Source organism: Ammodytes marinus, assembly GCF_949987685.1.
Source record: "Ammodytes marinus genome assembly, chromosome: 1".
NCBI classification, from domain to species: Eukaryota; Metazoa; Chordata; class Actinopteri; order Uranoscopiformes; family Ammodytidae; genus Ammodytes; species Ammodytes marinus.
In genome coordinates, this window is record NC_137230.1 from 3,687,632 (window position 1) to 3,704,762 (window position 17,131).

At 40.6% G+C, this 17,131-nt stretch overlaps 1 protein-coding gene across 1 annotated transcript in view; it reads right to left on the minus strand.

The window, feature by feature from the left end:
* Positions 1 to 17,131, minus strand: part of LOC307264521 (mucin-5B-like) — a gene marked incomplete at both ends in the record, with an annotated part of 66,028 nt that overhangs the window by 24,276 nt on the left and 24,621 nt on the right. Inside the window, 24 exons of the mRNA XM_080045937.1 lie at positions 684 to 794; positions 1,182 to 1,292; positions 2,345 to 3,053; positions 3,345 to 4,080; positions 4,573 to 5,356; positions 5,438 to 5,674; positions 5,772 to 5,815; positions 5,930 to 6,080; positions 6,367 to 6,495; positions 6,827 to 6,983; positions 7,605 to 7,844; positions 7,963 to 8,142; positions 8,977 to 9,087; positions 10,114 to 10,252; positions 10,825 to 10,976; positions 11,143 to 11,243; positions 11,821 to 11,873; positions 12,280 to 12,535; positions 13,265 to 13,391; positions 13,517 to 13,611; positions 13,699 to 13,863; positions 14,930 to 15,067; positions 16,470 to 16,539; positions 16,768 to 16,878. Coding sequence (XP_079902063.1) covers positions 684 to 794; positions 1,182 to 1,292; positions 2,345 to 3,053; positions 3,345 to 4,080; positions 4,573 to 5,356; positions 5,438 to 5,674; positions 5,772 to 5,815; positions 5,930 to 6,080; positions 6,367 to 6,495; positions 6,827 to 6,983; positions 7,605 to 7,844; positions 7,963 to 8,142; positions 8,977 to 9,087; positions 10,114 to 10,252; positions 10,825 to 10,976; positions 11,143 to 11,243; positions 11,821 to 11,873; positions 12,280 to 12,535; positions 13,265 to 13,391; positions 13,517 to 13,611; positions 13,699 to 13,863; positions 14,930 to 15,067; positions 16,470 to 16,539; positions 16,768 to 16,878 — 5,107 coding nt within the window. The remainder of the gene's footprint in view (positions 1 to 683; positions 795 to 1,181; positions 1,293 to 2,344; positions 3,054 to 3,344; positions 4,081 to 4,572; positions 5,357 to 5,437; positions 5,675 to 5,771; positions 5,816 to 5,929; positions 6,081 to 6,366; positions 6,496 to 6,826; positions 6,984 to 7,604; positions 7,845 to 7,962; positions 8,143 to 8,976; positions 9,088 to 10,113; positions 10,253 to 10,824; positions 10,977 to 11,142; positions 11,244 to 11,820; positions 11,874 to 12,279; positions 12,536 to 13,264; positions 13,392 to 13,516; positions 13,612 to 13,698; positions 13,864 to 14,929; positions 15,068 to 16,469; positions 16,540 to 16,767; positions 16,879 to 17,131) is intronic.

Genomic DNA, 17,131 nt, shown 5'->3' on the forward strand with positions numbered 1-17,131 from the left:
AGAACAGATTTGCACTCAACTTCTTCTGGAGTTGAGCAAATATGATAACCAGCAGCAATGATTTTTTGGATTGATTCATCTTCTCCACCATTTGGACCTGGTGTGGGCTTTCCTAGGTTAATCCATTCTGACCAACCACAGGTCATATCATGTCCCCCAGGACAACTTGTAGTTGTAGGTGGCTGAGTTGTAGTTGTTGTCTCAGTTGTGGTAGGTGTGTTGATTGTTGTTGTGCTTGTGGGTGGCAGAGGTGTAGTTGTTTTTTCAGTTGTGGTAGAAGGTGTTGCGGTAGTAGTGGTTGAAGGTGTTGTGCTTCCAATTGTTGTAGAAGGTGTTGAAGGTGTTGGACACCCACAGCATTTGAATCTAATATCATAATCCAAACATTCCTGTTGAAGTCCTTGTTGTTTGTTGCTGCATATGAGACCCACATCTTTACTGCAAGTGACCGCTTGTCCCAGCTGTGATAGGGGAAGACCTGGGTAAAGAACAGATTTGCACTCAACTTCTTCTGGAGTTGAGCAAATATGATAACCAGCAGCAATGATTTTTTGGATTGATTCATCTTCTCCACCATTTGGACCTGGTGTGGGCTTTCCTAGGTTAATCCATTCTGACCAACCACAGGTCATATCATGTCCCCCAGGACAACTTGTAGTTGTAGGTGTATGAGTTGTACTTGCTGTTCCAGGTGTGGTAGAAGGAGTATTGATTGTTGTTGTACTTGTAGGTGGCAAAGGTGTAGTCGTTACAGTTGTGGTTGTAGGTGTATTGGTTGTTGTGGGTGTAGGTGGCTGAGTTGTAGTTGTTTTTTCAGTTGTGGTAGAAGGCGTTGAAGGTGTTGGACACCCACAGCATTTGAATCTAATCTCATAATCCAAACATTCCTGTTGAAGTCCTTGTTGTTTGTTGCTGCATATGAGACCCACATCTTTACTGCAAGTGACCGCTTGTCCCAGCTGTGATAGGGGAAGACCTGGGTAAAGAACAGATTTGCACTCAACTTCTTCTGGAGTTGAGCAAATATGATAACCAGCAGCAATGATTTTTTGGATTGATTCATCTTCTCCACCATTTGGACCTGGTGTGGGCTTTCCTAGGTTAATCCATTCTGACCAACCACAGGTCATATCATGTCCCCCAGGACAACTTGTAGTTGTAGGTGTATGAGTTGTACTTGCTGTTCCAGGTGTGGTAGAAGGAGTATTGATTGTTGTTGTACTTGTAGGTGGCAAAGGTGTAGTCGTTACAGTTGTAGTTGTAGGTGTATTGGTTGTTGTGGGTGTAGGTGGCTGAGTTGTAGTTGTTGTCTCAGTTGTGGTAGGTGTGTTGATTGTTGTTGTGCTTGTGGGTGGCAGAGGTGTAGTTGTTTTTTCAGTTGTGGTAGAAGGCGTTGAAGGTGTTGGACACCCACAGCATTTGAATCTAATATCATAATCCAAACATTCCTGTTGAAGTCCTTGTTGTTTGTTGCTGCATATGAGACCCACATCTTTACTGCAAGTGACCGCTTGTCCCAGCTGTGATAGGGGAAGACCTGGGTAAAGAACAGATTTGCACTCAACTTCTTCTGGAGTTGAGCAAATATGATAACCAGCAGCAATGATTTTTTGGATTGATTCATCTTCTCCACCATTTGGACCTGGTGTGGGCTTTCCTAGGTTAATCCATTCTGACCAACCACAGGTCATATCATGTCCCCCAGGACAACTTGTAGTTGTAGGTGGCTGAGTTGTAGTTGTTGTCTCAGTTGTGGTAGGTGTGTTGATTGTTGTTGTGCTTGTGGGTGGCAGAGGTGTAGTTGTTTTTTCAGTTGTGGTAGAAGGTGTTGCGGTAGTAGTGGTTGAAGGTGTTGTGCTTCCAATTGTTGTAGAAGGTGTTGAAGGTGTTGGACACCCACAGCATTTGAATCTAATATCATAATCCAAACATTCCTGTTGAAGTCCTTGTTGTTTGTTGCTGCATATGAGACCCACATCTTTACTGCAAGTGACCGCTTGTCCCAGCTGTGATAGGGGAAGACCTGGGTAAAGAACAGATTTGCACTCAACTTCTTCTGGAGTTGAGCAAATATGATAACCAGCAGCAATGATTTTTTGGATTGATTCATCTTCTCCACCATTTGGACCTGGTGTGGGCTTTCCTAGGTTAATCCATTCTGACCAACCACAGGTCATATCATGTCCCCCAGGACAACTTGTAGTTGTAGGTGGCTGAGTTGTAGTTGTTGTCTCAGTTGTGGTAGGTGTGTTGATTGTTGTTGTGCTTGTGGGTGGCAGAGGTTTAGTTGTTTTTTCAGTTGTGGTAGAAGGTGTTGCGGTAGTAGTGGTTGAAGGTGTTGTGCTTCCAATTGTTGTAGAAGGTGTTGAAGGTGTTGGACACCCACAGCATTTGAATCTAATATCATAATCCAAACATTCCTGTTGAAGTCCTTGTTGTTTGTTGCTGCATATGAGACCCACATCTTTACTGCAAGTGACCGCTTGTCCCAGCTGTGATAGGGGAAGACCTGGGTAAAGAACAGATTTGCACTCGACTTCTTCTGGAGTTGAGCAAATATGATAACCAGCAGCAATGATTTTTTGGATTGATTCATCTTCTCCACCATTTGGACCTGGTGTGGGCTTTCCTAGGTTAATCCATTCTGACCAACCACAGGTCATATCATGTCCCCCAGGACAACTTGTAGTTGTAGGTGTATGAGTTGTACTTGCTGATCCAGGTGTGGTAGAAGGAGTATTGATTGTTGTTGTACTTGTAGGTGGCAAAGGTGTAGTCGTTACAGTTGTGGTTGTAGGTGTATTGGTTGTTGTGGGTGTAGGTGGCTGAGTTGTAGTTGTTGTCTCAGTTGTGGTAGGTGTGTTGATTGTTGTTGTGCTTGTGGGTGGCAGAGGTGTAGTTGTTTTTTCAGTTGTGGTAGAAGGCGTTGAAGGTGTTGGACACCCACAGCATTTGAATCTAATATCATAATCCAAACATTCCTGTTGAAGTCCTTGTTGTTTGTTGCTGCATATGAGACCCACATCTTTACTGCAAGTGACCGCTTGTCCCAGCTGTGACAGGGGAAGACCTGGGTAAAGAACAGATTTGCACTCAACTTCTTCTGGAGTTGAGCAAATATGATAACCAGCAGCAATGATTTTTTGGATTGATTCATCTTCTCCACCATTTGGACCTGGTGTGGGCTTTCCTAGGTTAATCCATTCTGACCAACCACAGGTCATATCATGTCCCCCAGGACAACTTGTAGTTGTAGGTGTATGAGTTGTACTTGCTGTTCCAGGTGTGGTAGAAGGAGTATTGATTGTTGTTGTACTTGTAGGTGGCAAAGGTGTAGTCGTTACAGTTGTAGTTGTAGGTGTATTGGTTGTTGTGGGTGTAGGTGGCTGAGTTGTAGTTGTTGTCTCAGTTGTGGTAGGTGTGTTGATTGTTGTTGTGCTTGTGGGTGGCAGAGGTGTAGTTGTTTTTTCAGTTGTGGTAGAAGGCGTTGAAGGTGTTGGACACCCACAGCATTTGAATCTAATCTCATAATCCAAACATTCCTGTTGAAGTCCTTGTTGTTTGTTGCTGCATATGAGACCCACATCTTTACTGCAAGTGACCGCTTGTCCCAGCTGTGATAGGGGAAGACCTGGGTAAAGAACAGATTTGCACTCGACTTCTTCTGGAGTTGAGCAAATATGATAACCAGCAGCAATGATTTTTTGGATTGATTCATCTTCTCCACCATTTGGACCTGGTGTGGGCTTTCCTAGGTTAATCCATTCTGACCAACCACAGGTCATATCATGTCCCCCAGGACAACTTGTAGTTGTAGGTGTATGAGTTGTACTTGCTGTTCCAGGTGTGGTAGAAGGAGTATTGATTGTTGTTGTACTTGTAGGTGGCAAAGGTGTAGTCGTTACAGTTGTGGTTGTAGGTGTATTGGTTGTTGTGGGTGTAGGTGGCTGAGTTGTAGTTGTTGTCTCAGTTGTGGTAGGTGTGTTGATTGTTGTTGTGCTTGTGGGTGGCAGAGGTGTAGTTGTTTTTTCAGTTGTGGTAGAAGGCGTTGAAGGTGTTGGACACCCACAGCATTTGAATCTAATCTCATAATCCAAACATTCCTGTTGAAGTCCTTGTTGTTTGTTGCTGCATATGAGACCCACATCTTTACTGCAAGTGACCGCTTGTCCCAGCTGTGATAGGGGAAGACCTGGGTAAAGAGCAGATTTGCACTCAACTTCTTCTGGAGTTGAGCAAATATGATAACCAGCTGCAATGATCTTTTGGATTGATTCATCTTCTCCACCATTTGGACCTGGTGTGGGCTTTCCTAGGTTAATCCATTCTGACCAACCACAGGTCATATCATGTCCCCCAGGACAACTTGTAGTTGTAGGTGTATGAGTTGTAGTTGCTGTTTTAGTTGTGGTAGGTCCATTAAATATTGTTGTGCTTGTAGGTGGCAAAGGTGTAATTGTAATTGTTTCAATTGTGGTTGAAGGTTTAACGGTTGTTGTTGTTGTTGATGTATGCGGCTCTGTTGGTGCTCTTGTTTCAGTTGTGGAAGGAGGCATTGTGGTTGTAGTTGACGGTGGCTGAGGTGAAATGCTTGTAGTAGGAGGTGGTGTGGTTGGTACAGTTGTGGAAGTAATGGTTGTAGCTTTGGGTGTTGTGCTGCATTCTACTTCTTTGCAACACTTTACCTTAATTTCATAATTTAAACATATTGGAGGATACTGTAAGCTGTTTTTACAGACAAGTCCTTGATTATTACATGTTACCTGTTGTTCCAAGTCTTTTAGGGGAAGGTCTGGATAGCGTACAGCCCGACATTCTACTGCCACTGGATTCTCACAGATGCTATATCCTTTTTTGATGATGTTCTTTATGGTTTCATCGTCCCCACCATTAGGGCCATATTCAGGGTAGTCTGAATTTATCCACTGTGACCAGTTGCATATTGTTTCCTGACAAGGTCTTTCAGTAATATGTTTTGTTGTAGGTATTATTGTGGGTTTTACTGTTGAGATTGGAGCTTTTGTAGAAGGTGTAGGCTTTGTTGGGCATGTACTATAGTCACAACACATAATTTTGACTTGGTAGTTAAAGCACAAGGCCAGTGGTCCTGACTGATCTTCATTTCTGCAAGTCAACCCCTTAGCCACATCACATTGCACCACTTGTCCTACATTTTCAACGGTGACATTTGGGAATTTCTCAGCTCTGCATTGGATATCGCTTGGCTTGTCACATATTTGGTGTCCTGCCTCTCTTATCTTTTTATAGGTTTCACTGTCTCCTCCTGGAGTTCCCAGTGTTGGGAAGCTGGTATCGTACCATGGCGACCATTCACAAGGACTACATGGGACTGTGACTGGCTCTATGGAAACATAATATGGGGGTCAGTTATGTTGTAAATCTTATTTATTTTTCTAAATGAATACCTTGCACATACCTGTTGTGCGTCGTGGTGTGGTGTCGTTGAAAATAAAAGGGGTTGAAGACGGTGTGGGTGAAGTAGTGGGGGTATGTGGCACAGATGTTGTAGGAGTAGGCGGGCATGGGTATGACCTCTTGTCAATGGTACCATTCTTTCCACACACTGCTGTGATACAGTTACCATGTCCATCTGTTGTGTTATAGATGGTACTGCCAGTAGGATATTTGTTTCCATGATATGTGCAAGTACAGGCTGTAAAGGGATAATACGTATTAGTTATTCACATATTAACCTAATATAAATATATAATATAAATTACTACTCAGCATCTGTCAACATCTTTGCATACCTTGTACATCATACTGACATTGGATGGCCAATGAACTGCATGAACTAAACAACAGAGAAAATTAAGTACATTATCAGTTTATATTTTTTTCAGTTTGAACTTGCTACATGGTTATACAGTACAAACTTGATTGTAGATGTAATATATGGAAGACCTACCATGTTTGGCAGTTTTCGGTTGTTGGCACTTTTTCGCCATTCTTATAGTGTCTCCCCTCTTTATCGTAGCAGCCACACTGTTCTTTTAAAACGCATGTCATTGTATCCTCATCAAAGTATGGCAGAGCGGGAGGACATTTTGGATAGCAACCTAATGGAGAAAACAGCTGTTACCAAAGTACAACAAACTGGTTCTGTCATACTTTTTGGCATTAATGAAACAATTTGCACCTTGGTAACTTTTTATTTTCCTTTTTTTTTGGTCACCAGGCATTGTAGTTGAATACGTGATATGTTTAAGCAACATTTTAACTATTAAGAAATAAACTATACCATTTATTTAAACAATAGAAAATACGACCATTGTCAAAAATATATTTAAAAAAAGAAGATAATATAAGCAGACCAGGACACATAATAAACATATTATCCTGTACCTTCTAGAGGAGGTATCTGTGCAGAGCAGCTGCCTGATGGGCTCCTGCAGGTTTTCATACAAGGAGATCCACATGGCATGTAGTGCCATTCACATTCACCAGGGGGATTGTAGTAATCACAGAAGAGAGCTGGAAAATATAAGTATCATTCTTTTAATACAGGAATGTTACACATTGGACATTACAGAGTATACTTATAACTTGGGATGTGTGTTTGAGTATAACCTTAATTATTTAGGTTTGGTCTATAATTGGTTACAATTGCATTGATAAGTTATAACAGATTTGATATCACAGTCATTTAGCAAAAGGAAAAAAAAAGAAAAAGAAGGTATTTTTTCTTGACGTTATGCAACCCTAAACGACTCTTCCTTGCCTTTTATAAAAATCGGTTTCTCTCAGACGACCTTTAGACAAACTGCAGCTTATAAAAACAGAAAGTTCTATCCTGTTTACTCACGGCAGATTTTGGGTGTTCTCCATCGTACACAGATGCCAGCTTGATTGCAGGATTCAGCATAAGCAGCCACTGCAGTGCAAAGACACTTGCAGTCTCCACCAGTGTCACAAGCACACGAGTCAAACACACATGCGTCATAGTATGGTGCAGGATCCACCTACAGAAAGATTGTATTAATGGTATGGAAGAGCAATTTAAATACACAAAATTCTGTTTACAGGAAAAGCACTGCTTCACACATACTCTTTCATATCTTAAAATCGGCATATATTGTACTTATATTTAATAATGACTTTGCAATTTAAGATTTTAGTAAATGACATATGAATAATTTATAGGATGTGATACATTGATACAAATTAAACAAATAATAATAATAATATATTTTTTAAACAACTAATAAATATTCTAATATGTCTTGAAAAATAGGTTGATGTTTATTAGCTTTGTGGGAAACATGGCTTGGTACCACTTCAGGAATTTTCAAGAGTTCGCTATAATATTGCGATTCATTTGTTAAGGTGCAAAGCAAGTGACATGGATGCGATATTGACATGGGGAAAACTAGGACTTGGCAGTGGTGCTTAATGATGTTAGGGTTTACTAAAGCAGTTGGGAATCATTCTGTGAGGAGAATGGATATCCATATAATATCATTTCTTAATCTGGATCTGTGTTGGAGGGACAGGCATCTGAAAGTCAACATCATCCTGCTACTTTTATGGTACAAACTGAATAGTAACCTCAACAACAGACTTGACTTACAACAAAAACTTACAATGGAGTGGCAGGCGGAGAAGACGTCACTCTGTATAATGCTGCACTGTCTCTGGGCCCATGACTGTCTGTATGGGTTGGCTGTGCAGGGGCTGGTGATGCTCTTAGCATCGGGGCAGCTTGGTGAATCCTTCCAGCTGTTCCCAAACGTCAGTGGGTTGACCACCACAGCATGGCTTCTTGTAGTAAAGTCATTATTTGCATTATCGTCATAGTTGCCACACAGCCCACACACACGACCCTGGAAAAAACCAAGGTTCCTCATGTCATGTTGGTCCACTTTAATACAAAAAAAGCTTGACTTTTGTTCTGTGAACATTTCAATTGAAGTCACATTAAAACAGATATTGCAGGTTTACCTTATATTTTGGGCTGAGCTTGATGAACAAGCTGGTCTTCCTGTCCCATATAAGAATGAGTCCATTGTTGGCTTCAATGACCAGGTAAATGCCCATAGTTCTGTAACTGAATGGCATTGTATCTTCATTTCCAAGTGATAGCAGCTGGTAGCTTCCCTCTGTTAGAATCAGTTCTGCACTCTATACAAAGAAAGACATTTATTTTTGTTGGTTGCTAGGAAATCAAGTGCTTCAAGTCTGCATATTGGCCTTTTTATGTTTTCAAGATTGTTGTGTAAAATGCCAAGTAAGAACTGAAAAACTTTTTAAATGACAGGCAAAAATGCGGAAGATTATTAGGGCCAGGGGAAGGGGAAAAAATGATGAGGACATTTTAAAATAATTATGAGCAAATAAAGTCAAAATTTTGAAAATAAAAACTAAATTCAATATCGAGAAGAAAAAAAAAGTCAACTCTTCTGGTCCATCAAATGCAGTAAGGGGAGCGACTGACGACTATTCAAGGAGCTGAGCTGGCCGAGGCTAGGCTAATTCAAAGTCCTGATACTGTCCACTGCACCGTGTTTATGAGCTAAAAGATAAATCATTTATTTGTTACTAAAGCCGATTCTGAAGTATAATTTTGCCAATTCATCTACACAAGGCATTGTGTTGAGGCAGTCAAATGAGCTGTTTGATGTCGTCTTAAAAGGTAGACTTTTCTTTCTCAATGTTGAATTTCTTCTTTATTCTCAAATGATTGACTTTATTCTCGAAGTGCATAATAATAAAAAAAAATCCGCCTTTCATTTTGTTTTCAAGTTGCCTTAGCAATTAGAAACACAAAATCTCTTACTAAGCATACAAAGCGATCTCTAGTGAACGTTTGACAAAAAGTGTTCTGGATTAACAATCGCTTAATATGCCTTTTATTTGTGTAGATCCACATTCAATTTCAGCTTTTCCTCTGCAGTTTACATTAAGTTAGACAATGAAGAGTTCCTTTTTGATAAGGTTTCTATAGGGAACGTTTACCCCCAGGAAGATCTTGATGGTCTTGGAGCACGTGGTTCCTGTGGTTCCACACGGAAGGTTCTCACTGATGACTCTGAAGGTTCCATTACTCTGAGCACTGCCACAGTAGTCCTAAGGAAAGATGCACACACACACACACACACACACACACACGCACACACACACACACACACACACACACACACACACACACACACACACACACACACACACAGAGGCAAATAATCAATATTAGTGGCTCTGCTTGACTCTTAATACAGTTATTACATACAGCAGTGAGATGGTAAACGAGGAGGACTACACATGTCCAGAGTTTATCAAATAAAACATAACTCTATTATAAGACAAAGTAGTATTCCAGCCTCTAGTAGGATTATGCAGACACTTCATTGTTGGTTATTGAATGCACAAGATGTTAGGGTGTATTTTAAGTGTCTGTCTCTACTTGCATAGAAAGACTCAGCAACAGACAGAAGTAAGGATGTATGACCTTTACCTTTGAATGTGCGTACCATAACAAAACCTTTTCTATGACAAAGTTAGAGACAGTGGTTTAGGTTTTACTACTTTAAATCATCCGTTATATTCGCTGTCATGGCCCATTCTTGAAAGTGTCACAAAGCATTCTGAATCCTGTCATGGTCTGTCTTTGTCTTGTCTTGTTTTGGTGTTCCCCGTGTTTCCTGTTTTATATTGGTATGTCTGTCTTGTTCCTCCCCATGTCCTGTCAAGTTTCCCGCCTGTGTGATTGCTGCTCCCTCCCCTAATGTGTTGCACCTGTCCCTCGTTGTCTACCCTGTCTTGTGTCTAGTATATATACTCCTTGTGTTCCTTTGTTCCTTGTCTGTACATTATGGTTTGTCGTGTCAGTGACGGTGAGTCTTCGTCCTGTGTGTTCTCGCTGTTCCCTGTGTTACTTTTGTTTCCTGAACCTTTTGCCTTTTTGCCTGTTGGCCTTTTTTGTTGCCTTTTTTGAACTTAATAAATTATTCTTTGCTACGACGTCTTGCATTTGGGTCCTGCTTGCCTGCCTGTCTGCCACACCGTAACAAATCCATCGGTAATGATAAAGTGTACTCCTTAGTCATCACTCCGCTCACCAACCAACTGTTTTTGTGTGTGTGCATTCATTCATACCTGTGCGAGGATGTATTCACAGCTGCCATCATAGGTGAAGCGCTTCTGATCGAACGTCATGTAATGTCCAGCGCCATAGACCGAACAGGTTCCGTCACACTTGTTGGTAGTGCACTGCCATCTCCTGTCTTTACAAGTGCTGCAAACAGATACAGATGAGATTGCTTCATAGGCTTAGATTTCAGGAGGGGGGGGGGCAGGGGATATGTCCCCCTCAATTTTTAGAAAAGGTAGATTTGTACAATCTAAAAGAATGTGAGACACAACCCCTTTCTCCCCAAAAGAGGTAAAGATAACAGTTCAGGAGGTGGAAACATTCATGTAGGCTATGCTTCTTACCTGTAGACTTTACTATTCACGACAGTGCAGTTGTATTTTGGCCTTTAGATGTCACCAAACCAACAATCCTACCTAGTTCTGCTTTAAGTTACAGTTAATCACTAGCCAACATTAGCTAAGCTAACGGTTGCCCTGCCTTACAAAAACAAACAGCTAGCTAGCATTACAATTCACCAGAATGTGAAGAGTGAAGACAAATGACAACATTTTCTTTGTGTCACCCGGATGTTGAAACAAAACCTCGGCCATGGATTGCATCGGGGTTATAATGAAAGACAAGCCTTTATGTTTTTGTACAAGATGGATGGGTGAATTAAGCACCTAACATATTTCCAACTTTACATCACCTCATGCCACTTGTGGTTAACCTACCAGGTGTTGCAGTCCACCTTGGTGGTCTCTCCAGGCTGGTAGGAGATGCCATTGTGAACACATGGACAGTCCTCTGGCTTGATGCAGCCTCCTTTACCGTCAGATACCATCCCAGAGGGACACACACAGCCAGACACACACCCTGTGGTCATCTGTAGAGAAGATCACATTTATTGCCATATCCACTGTCAAATGTTTGAATTATGCGGCAGAAAAAATAAACTCTAACTTTACCCTACGGCTCAGATTATCATAATATTTGTTCTAGATACGAACTAATAGTTTTTTTTCCATTATGTTAGGGAAGAGAAGACTTACACAGGCCATGTCTAATGTGTTGCAGCTCTTCTCACACTCTGTTCCTCTTGCAGCTAGGCCATTAGCAGAGCAGTTAAAGAACACCGTGGGAAGAGGACAGGCTGCAGAGAAAAGACACATTTCACACCACTGTCAGAGCTGCAAATGTTATGCTTTAATTCATGTGTAAGAACAAAGATTTTTTTTTATCATTAATAGGATATTAAGACTTTGACATGGAAACAAGCCCCATGGATCACATAAGCACAGCCTGATAATCACAAACACTGTTGAACTGCTCTGCAGATTAAATTGTGATATCATGTTTCAATAATGCAGCAGTCAGCAGCTCTTTTGCTGTGTCACCCAACAACCCTGCTGTTGGGTTAAAACCCTGATTTAACATCTCCGTGGGCCCACAGTGCAGGAGACACTGAGGGCTCCCTATAGGCTATAGTGTAACACCTATCGCAGCTCAGAAAATGCTTCCAGTATTGAAAGTGAGAGAAAATGGTAGGACATGTTGCTTCTGTGGACAAAAACATTAAAGCCCAAATTGTTAAATAACAATAACAGTTCAAGTTGAGTCAAGCTAGCCATACAAGTATTCCCTTCCATTTGAGCTAGACATGAGTTTATAATGTAGCATACAGTACACTTTAAGGTTGCTATCAGGTGGTTCTGTAGTATGTAACTTACATGGCTGTTTTAAGACCTCTCCAAAGCAGCTGAGTTTGCCCTCCTTACAGGTGCTAAAGGAGGAATACAAAACACACATTAATGTATGTATTAAAACACTTGAGATTCTTCTGGAGGCCCACAATCCAAATTTAAACAAAAATAGTCAAGATAAAAAAGCTGCCTGCACTTGCTGCTAGTATTAAATTGATTGACAGGTCTTTGAAATAGGGACTATCATCAAGTTATTTTAGTTATGATCGGTTAAGAAACGAGTTGCCTTTTCATGTATGAGTCAAACTTTCATTACATATATGATTATACCTCACATTTTAGGGCTCAAAAATGGTATGGATTAGGGCTTTACGACTAAGATATAAAGAGACATGTTGAATCTACCAAATGACTTACACATCACATACAGTACAATAACACATTTGAGGATCTTATTCTATCGTAATTCATATTTTATTTTCCCACCACATGACTCCTTCATTGTTGATGACCTGTCCAGGAGGCACCACGGAGCCTTGGTCATAACAGGGACAAGCCGTAGGTGGGACACACTTCCCAGATTCATCCAGGAAGGTTCCCTCTGCACAGACACAGCCGTCGATGGGCGGGAAGGACGAGTGACAGCTGAGATCTTTAGTGCCAATGCAGCGACAGGTGCGACTGCTGGACGTGATGTTGTAGGAGTAGACCATGTTGCTGGGGCATGAGCTGGCATATTTACCTGAGGGGGTCAAAACACAGGATCAGTAAAGAACCGTGAGACTGCACTATAATCGTGCCACGTGAAGATGTTTAGTAAATCATATGTTTATGCACAAGTTAGACCATTTTTGCTAAAGATTTTGCAGTTTCGCTACAAAGTATTAGGCTGTTGAACCTGTTTTTTCTTGCCATCCAGGCAGCTTCAGGTTTTAATTACCACACACTAACAATATTGGACACTATTGATGTTGTCTATTTTCATTAAGATTTGGGGTCCAAGCAAGTTGCTACATAGAGATACTTGTAATTAAGAAGCTGCAGTACAGAGGATCACATCCTGGCAATGCAAACCCATTAGATTGCATGCAAGTCTTTTCAAGTTCATTTTACAACAATATGAAAAAACTCCAAGGGCCCTTTGTACAAATAGTTTCATGCAATACCAAATACCAAAGGGGGTTGGCCAGCAAACATACCAACTTTGACAGCTGCTTCAGATTAGTGAATAACTTTTAACACCATTGCATAATAATGAGTCAGTGCTTCATAATGCTTCAATTTCCCCATCACAACTCTGACAGAGAGTCCCGGAAAATAACAAATTAGAGCAGTTCCAAATGATTTTCTTTGTGAAGGATTTATCTAATGCTAAATAAAACAAATAAATGTGGTTATTTTTTGTTTTTTTGTTTGACAAGCTAATGTCAAAGTCCGTGTTTCAGAGTTCCTCTCTGTCCTCACTACTCACCACAGAGGGCCTCCCTCCAGCTGCTGATCTGTATTCCTGCAGAGGCGCAGGCATAGGCATAGGACGAGACCGCAGCACACATGCAATCCTCACTTTTCTCACAGTTACAGCTGTCATACATGCAGTTCTTTGAGGGAGACAAAATGAAAAATAAAAAAATATTCAGTGTGAGGTCATATCACAGGTCTAGAAACTGGTCCTGTCACATTTCAGATGAATGTGTAAGTGAAAGCTGTTAGCGGTGGGACTTACCTCTTTGTAAGAGTCAGGGCTGATCTCTGAGTGACAGGGGGCAAACACTCCCTGAGGGTCACTCAGCATGGAGCACCAGTGCTGGGCAAACTTTTCTGTCATTCAAATATGAGAAACAGCGTCAGTCATTCTGAAGGACCCACAGTGTTAACAAAGAAGTCATAATTAAGTCAGACCCTTACCATTTTCTAGACTAAGACTGCAGGGGCTCTCAAAGTTCCTCTTAACATCGGGACAAGAGGCATGTGTCTTCCAGCTGTTGACAAAGCCAGCTGCTGTGGCATCTGCAACACCACTGAGCTTCAGGAAGTCATCAGCTTGGTTACTGTTGAAGTTTCCACAAAGACCTGCGGGGCAGACACCATCATGTCAATGATAATATCCTACCTACAAGCCTTTTTTGAAGGAAAATTCAATTCTGTGGGCAGTCTTGGGAGAAGTCACCACTACACATACTGTATCACTGGATCAATGTTGAAGAGTCTTAAATACTGATAAATACTGAACATAGGGGAAATGATCACAATGTGGTAGTGTAGCAACTAAAATCCAGCCATATATGTACTAGAGTTTTGAAACAAATCACTCAAATCTGGTTACCTTAATCCTTCATTTTTAAAACAGGACAGTGCAAATCAATATTATCTTTAAAAAAAACACAAAACTAAGTAAAACTTTCTAAAGTTTATTTTAATTTGATCAAGATGTCAGTAAGATGTGAAACATACATGAACATACCGTCTTTATGGTTTGGACATTGATTCAAATGTTACATGCATTACATTTTAAAATAGAATTGCTTTATAATGCCACTTTAAGCAATAAATAATCAACTCTGGATTCACGGAACAAAGACATTCTTTAAACATTATTAGTTAAAGGTCACATATTATGCTAATTTTCAAGTTTAAATTTGTAATTTGGGTTTCTACTATAAGTGTTTTCATGGTGTACTGTCCCCTTTATATTTCTCACAGCGCCATTGCTGAAGCTCCCCTGTTCAGCCTCTGTCTGAAACACTCCGTTTAGGAGCCTGTCTCTTTAAGCCCCACCTTCCAAAAAGCCCAGTCTGCCCTGATTGGCCCTGAATCAAAGTGCCAGTTAGATTCATGGGTATTTGGGGTTGTGGCTTATCACAGGTGGAGGTAGTGCTAAATTAGGTTGATAATGGGGGGCATGGTCTCTCCCGTTATGAGAGGTTTTTTTTTTTTATCATACTTTGGGAGTCTCTAGTCCCTGTCCGGGGACACATATATCTGTGAACTAGTACAACATTGTTGAATACCCTGTATTGTCTGTATTTATTTCACAATCATTTCTAGCTTTTTTACACTCATGGTTATACTGAATTCTAACAGATGTTTTCAATCTGAGCGTACACACATATCATGTTGGTGCACAGACAGTACATACCACAGGTCTTGGCTTGGTAGTCAGAGTTCACGATGACGTGGAGCTGCATGACTGGCGTCAGCTGTACCTCCAACAGCAAACCAAGAGAAGTCTGGACCAGCAGGTAGAAAGAGGAGGCTCTGAAGGCAGTGATCCCAGCTGAGGGGTCAGAGGAAGGTTGTGGATGAGGGGTAAGGATACATGATAAAAAAAAAACTATTTGTCTGCCTATCTGGTCAGTTAATTAAACAGTTAACATATATCTATAATTCATCTATGAGTTATGTAGAGAGTGTTGATATGCTGTCATCCTATCCTGTCCAGAGACTCATTAAATCAAGCTGTTGTGGAGGATGGTATGGAAACAACTTTTTTATGTATTTATTTATTTATACATTCCTTTGGTTCATTTGTAATTGATAACTTTGCAATAACATATTTGTTTGAATGTATTTCCCACATATAGGGCAGTCCTTGTCCCTTGAACTCTACTGTTAAGGTGTAATAGTAGCTCACTATATTAGCTTCCTCCCACTATCACACTATCTCTCCCCACATCCACTCATTTCCATGCAGGTGGCCCCAGCTGACCACTAGATGTTGATAGTGCCTTGACAACACCATTGATCCTCACGGTAACAGACAATCGTGTTCATTTGAATTCATGATAAGGGCTGATGTACTGGTACAAACAATCAACGTGCCAGATTTTGTATTTTATTCATAGAATTAAATAACAAAGGAATACAGCCTTCTTCAATTATGTATTATATATAAGCATACATAGCGACAAATGTAAAAGTGCTCCGAGGAACTTTCAGTGTGTGTTCATTTTTGCACCCTCTTTGGACAAAAGCGGTAGTGTTTTTATAACGCCAGCTGATGATCATCGGAGAAAAAATTTGACTGTTTCAGAAATATTCAAAAGTTCCTCCTAGCACCTTTAAACCTGTAGTGTGTAGAATTTTGGGTTTTATTTCCTAGCAGATTTTATAGAAAATAATTATAATATCCATAAGTACGTTTAATTTAGTGCATAATAGCTGAATTTTTCTTTTAGAATTATTTTTTTTTTCCTTAGAAAGGGTATATATATATATATATATTTCCATATTTCTCCATACTTTGGACCAAAACTTGTCACCGCCATTTTGGAAGTGTCATAGTTGGAATGTCATCAGGTGCATTGTTTAAAATTTAGAATTGTTCTTGTCCTTGAAGGCCACTGTAGCTGATGTTATTATTCGAAAAGGGTGGGGTTACCCAGGGAGTGTTGCATTCTAGAACTTTCTAGAACTTACTTGATGATGTCATATTACACACTGCACCTTTAAGGTAGTTTTTAAATGTTGAAAGTGTAAAACAGTTTAAGCATTGAACTGAAATATTTAGGAACGAAGAAACAAAGAAATGAAGGGTTTATCCACTTCTCAGTATCCCAGTTAAACTGTGCTATATGTTGCATAGAATAATGTACTGTTGCCTATAGGTAAACAGTGTATCTTTTTCTGCATGTCAGAGAGAGAGAGAGAGAGAGTCAGAGGTGAAGTGTGTGTCTCACCAGCAGAAAACGGTAGCTGAGCATAGAGTCCGTTCACAAACACCTTTCCACTGGGCTGGATGGTGATCACCTTCATATGAGAGAAAAACAGATGTTATTATTGCATTATGGGGACGTATTCAGTGATGGTGTGATGATAGTAAAGAAATAAAAAAATATAAACAATAAACAAATAGAAATGGTGTGCATGTGCATGTGCGTGTGCGTGTGCGTGTGTGTGCGTGTGTGTGTGTGTGTGTGTGTGTGTGTGTGTGTGTGTGTGTGTGTGTGTGTGTATGAGTGTATGTCATAAACTCACATTAGCCCCTCCAGACAGACCCAGGGTGATGGACTTGAGGCAGGTTTCACTCTCGGTCAGTCCACACTGCACCAGTTCTCCCTGAACCACAAACTTGTCTCCACTGCAGTCCTAAACATGACAACACACAACTACTCAACCACTGATGGAGCTGAAACACACATTCCTTCAGATCACCAGCTTTTCTATCAGCACTTTTAGTCCTTGATCTTAGCTGATAGGGACACATTTTGGTTCCACATTGTACTTAGTTTTTAGTTATTACGTAGGTTTGCTCCTACTGGATGTAATAATTTCCTTCAGGATCAATAAAGTATCTATCTATCTATCTATCTATCTATCTATCTATCTATCTATCTATCTA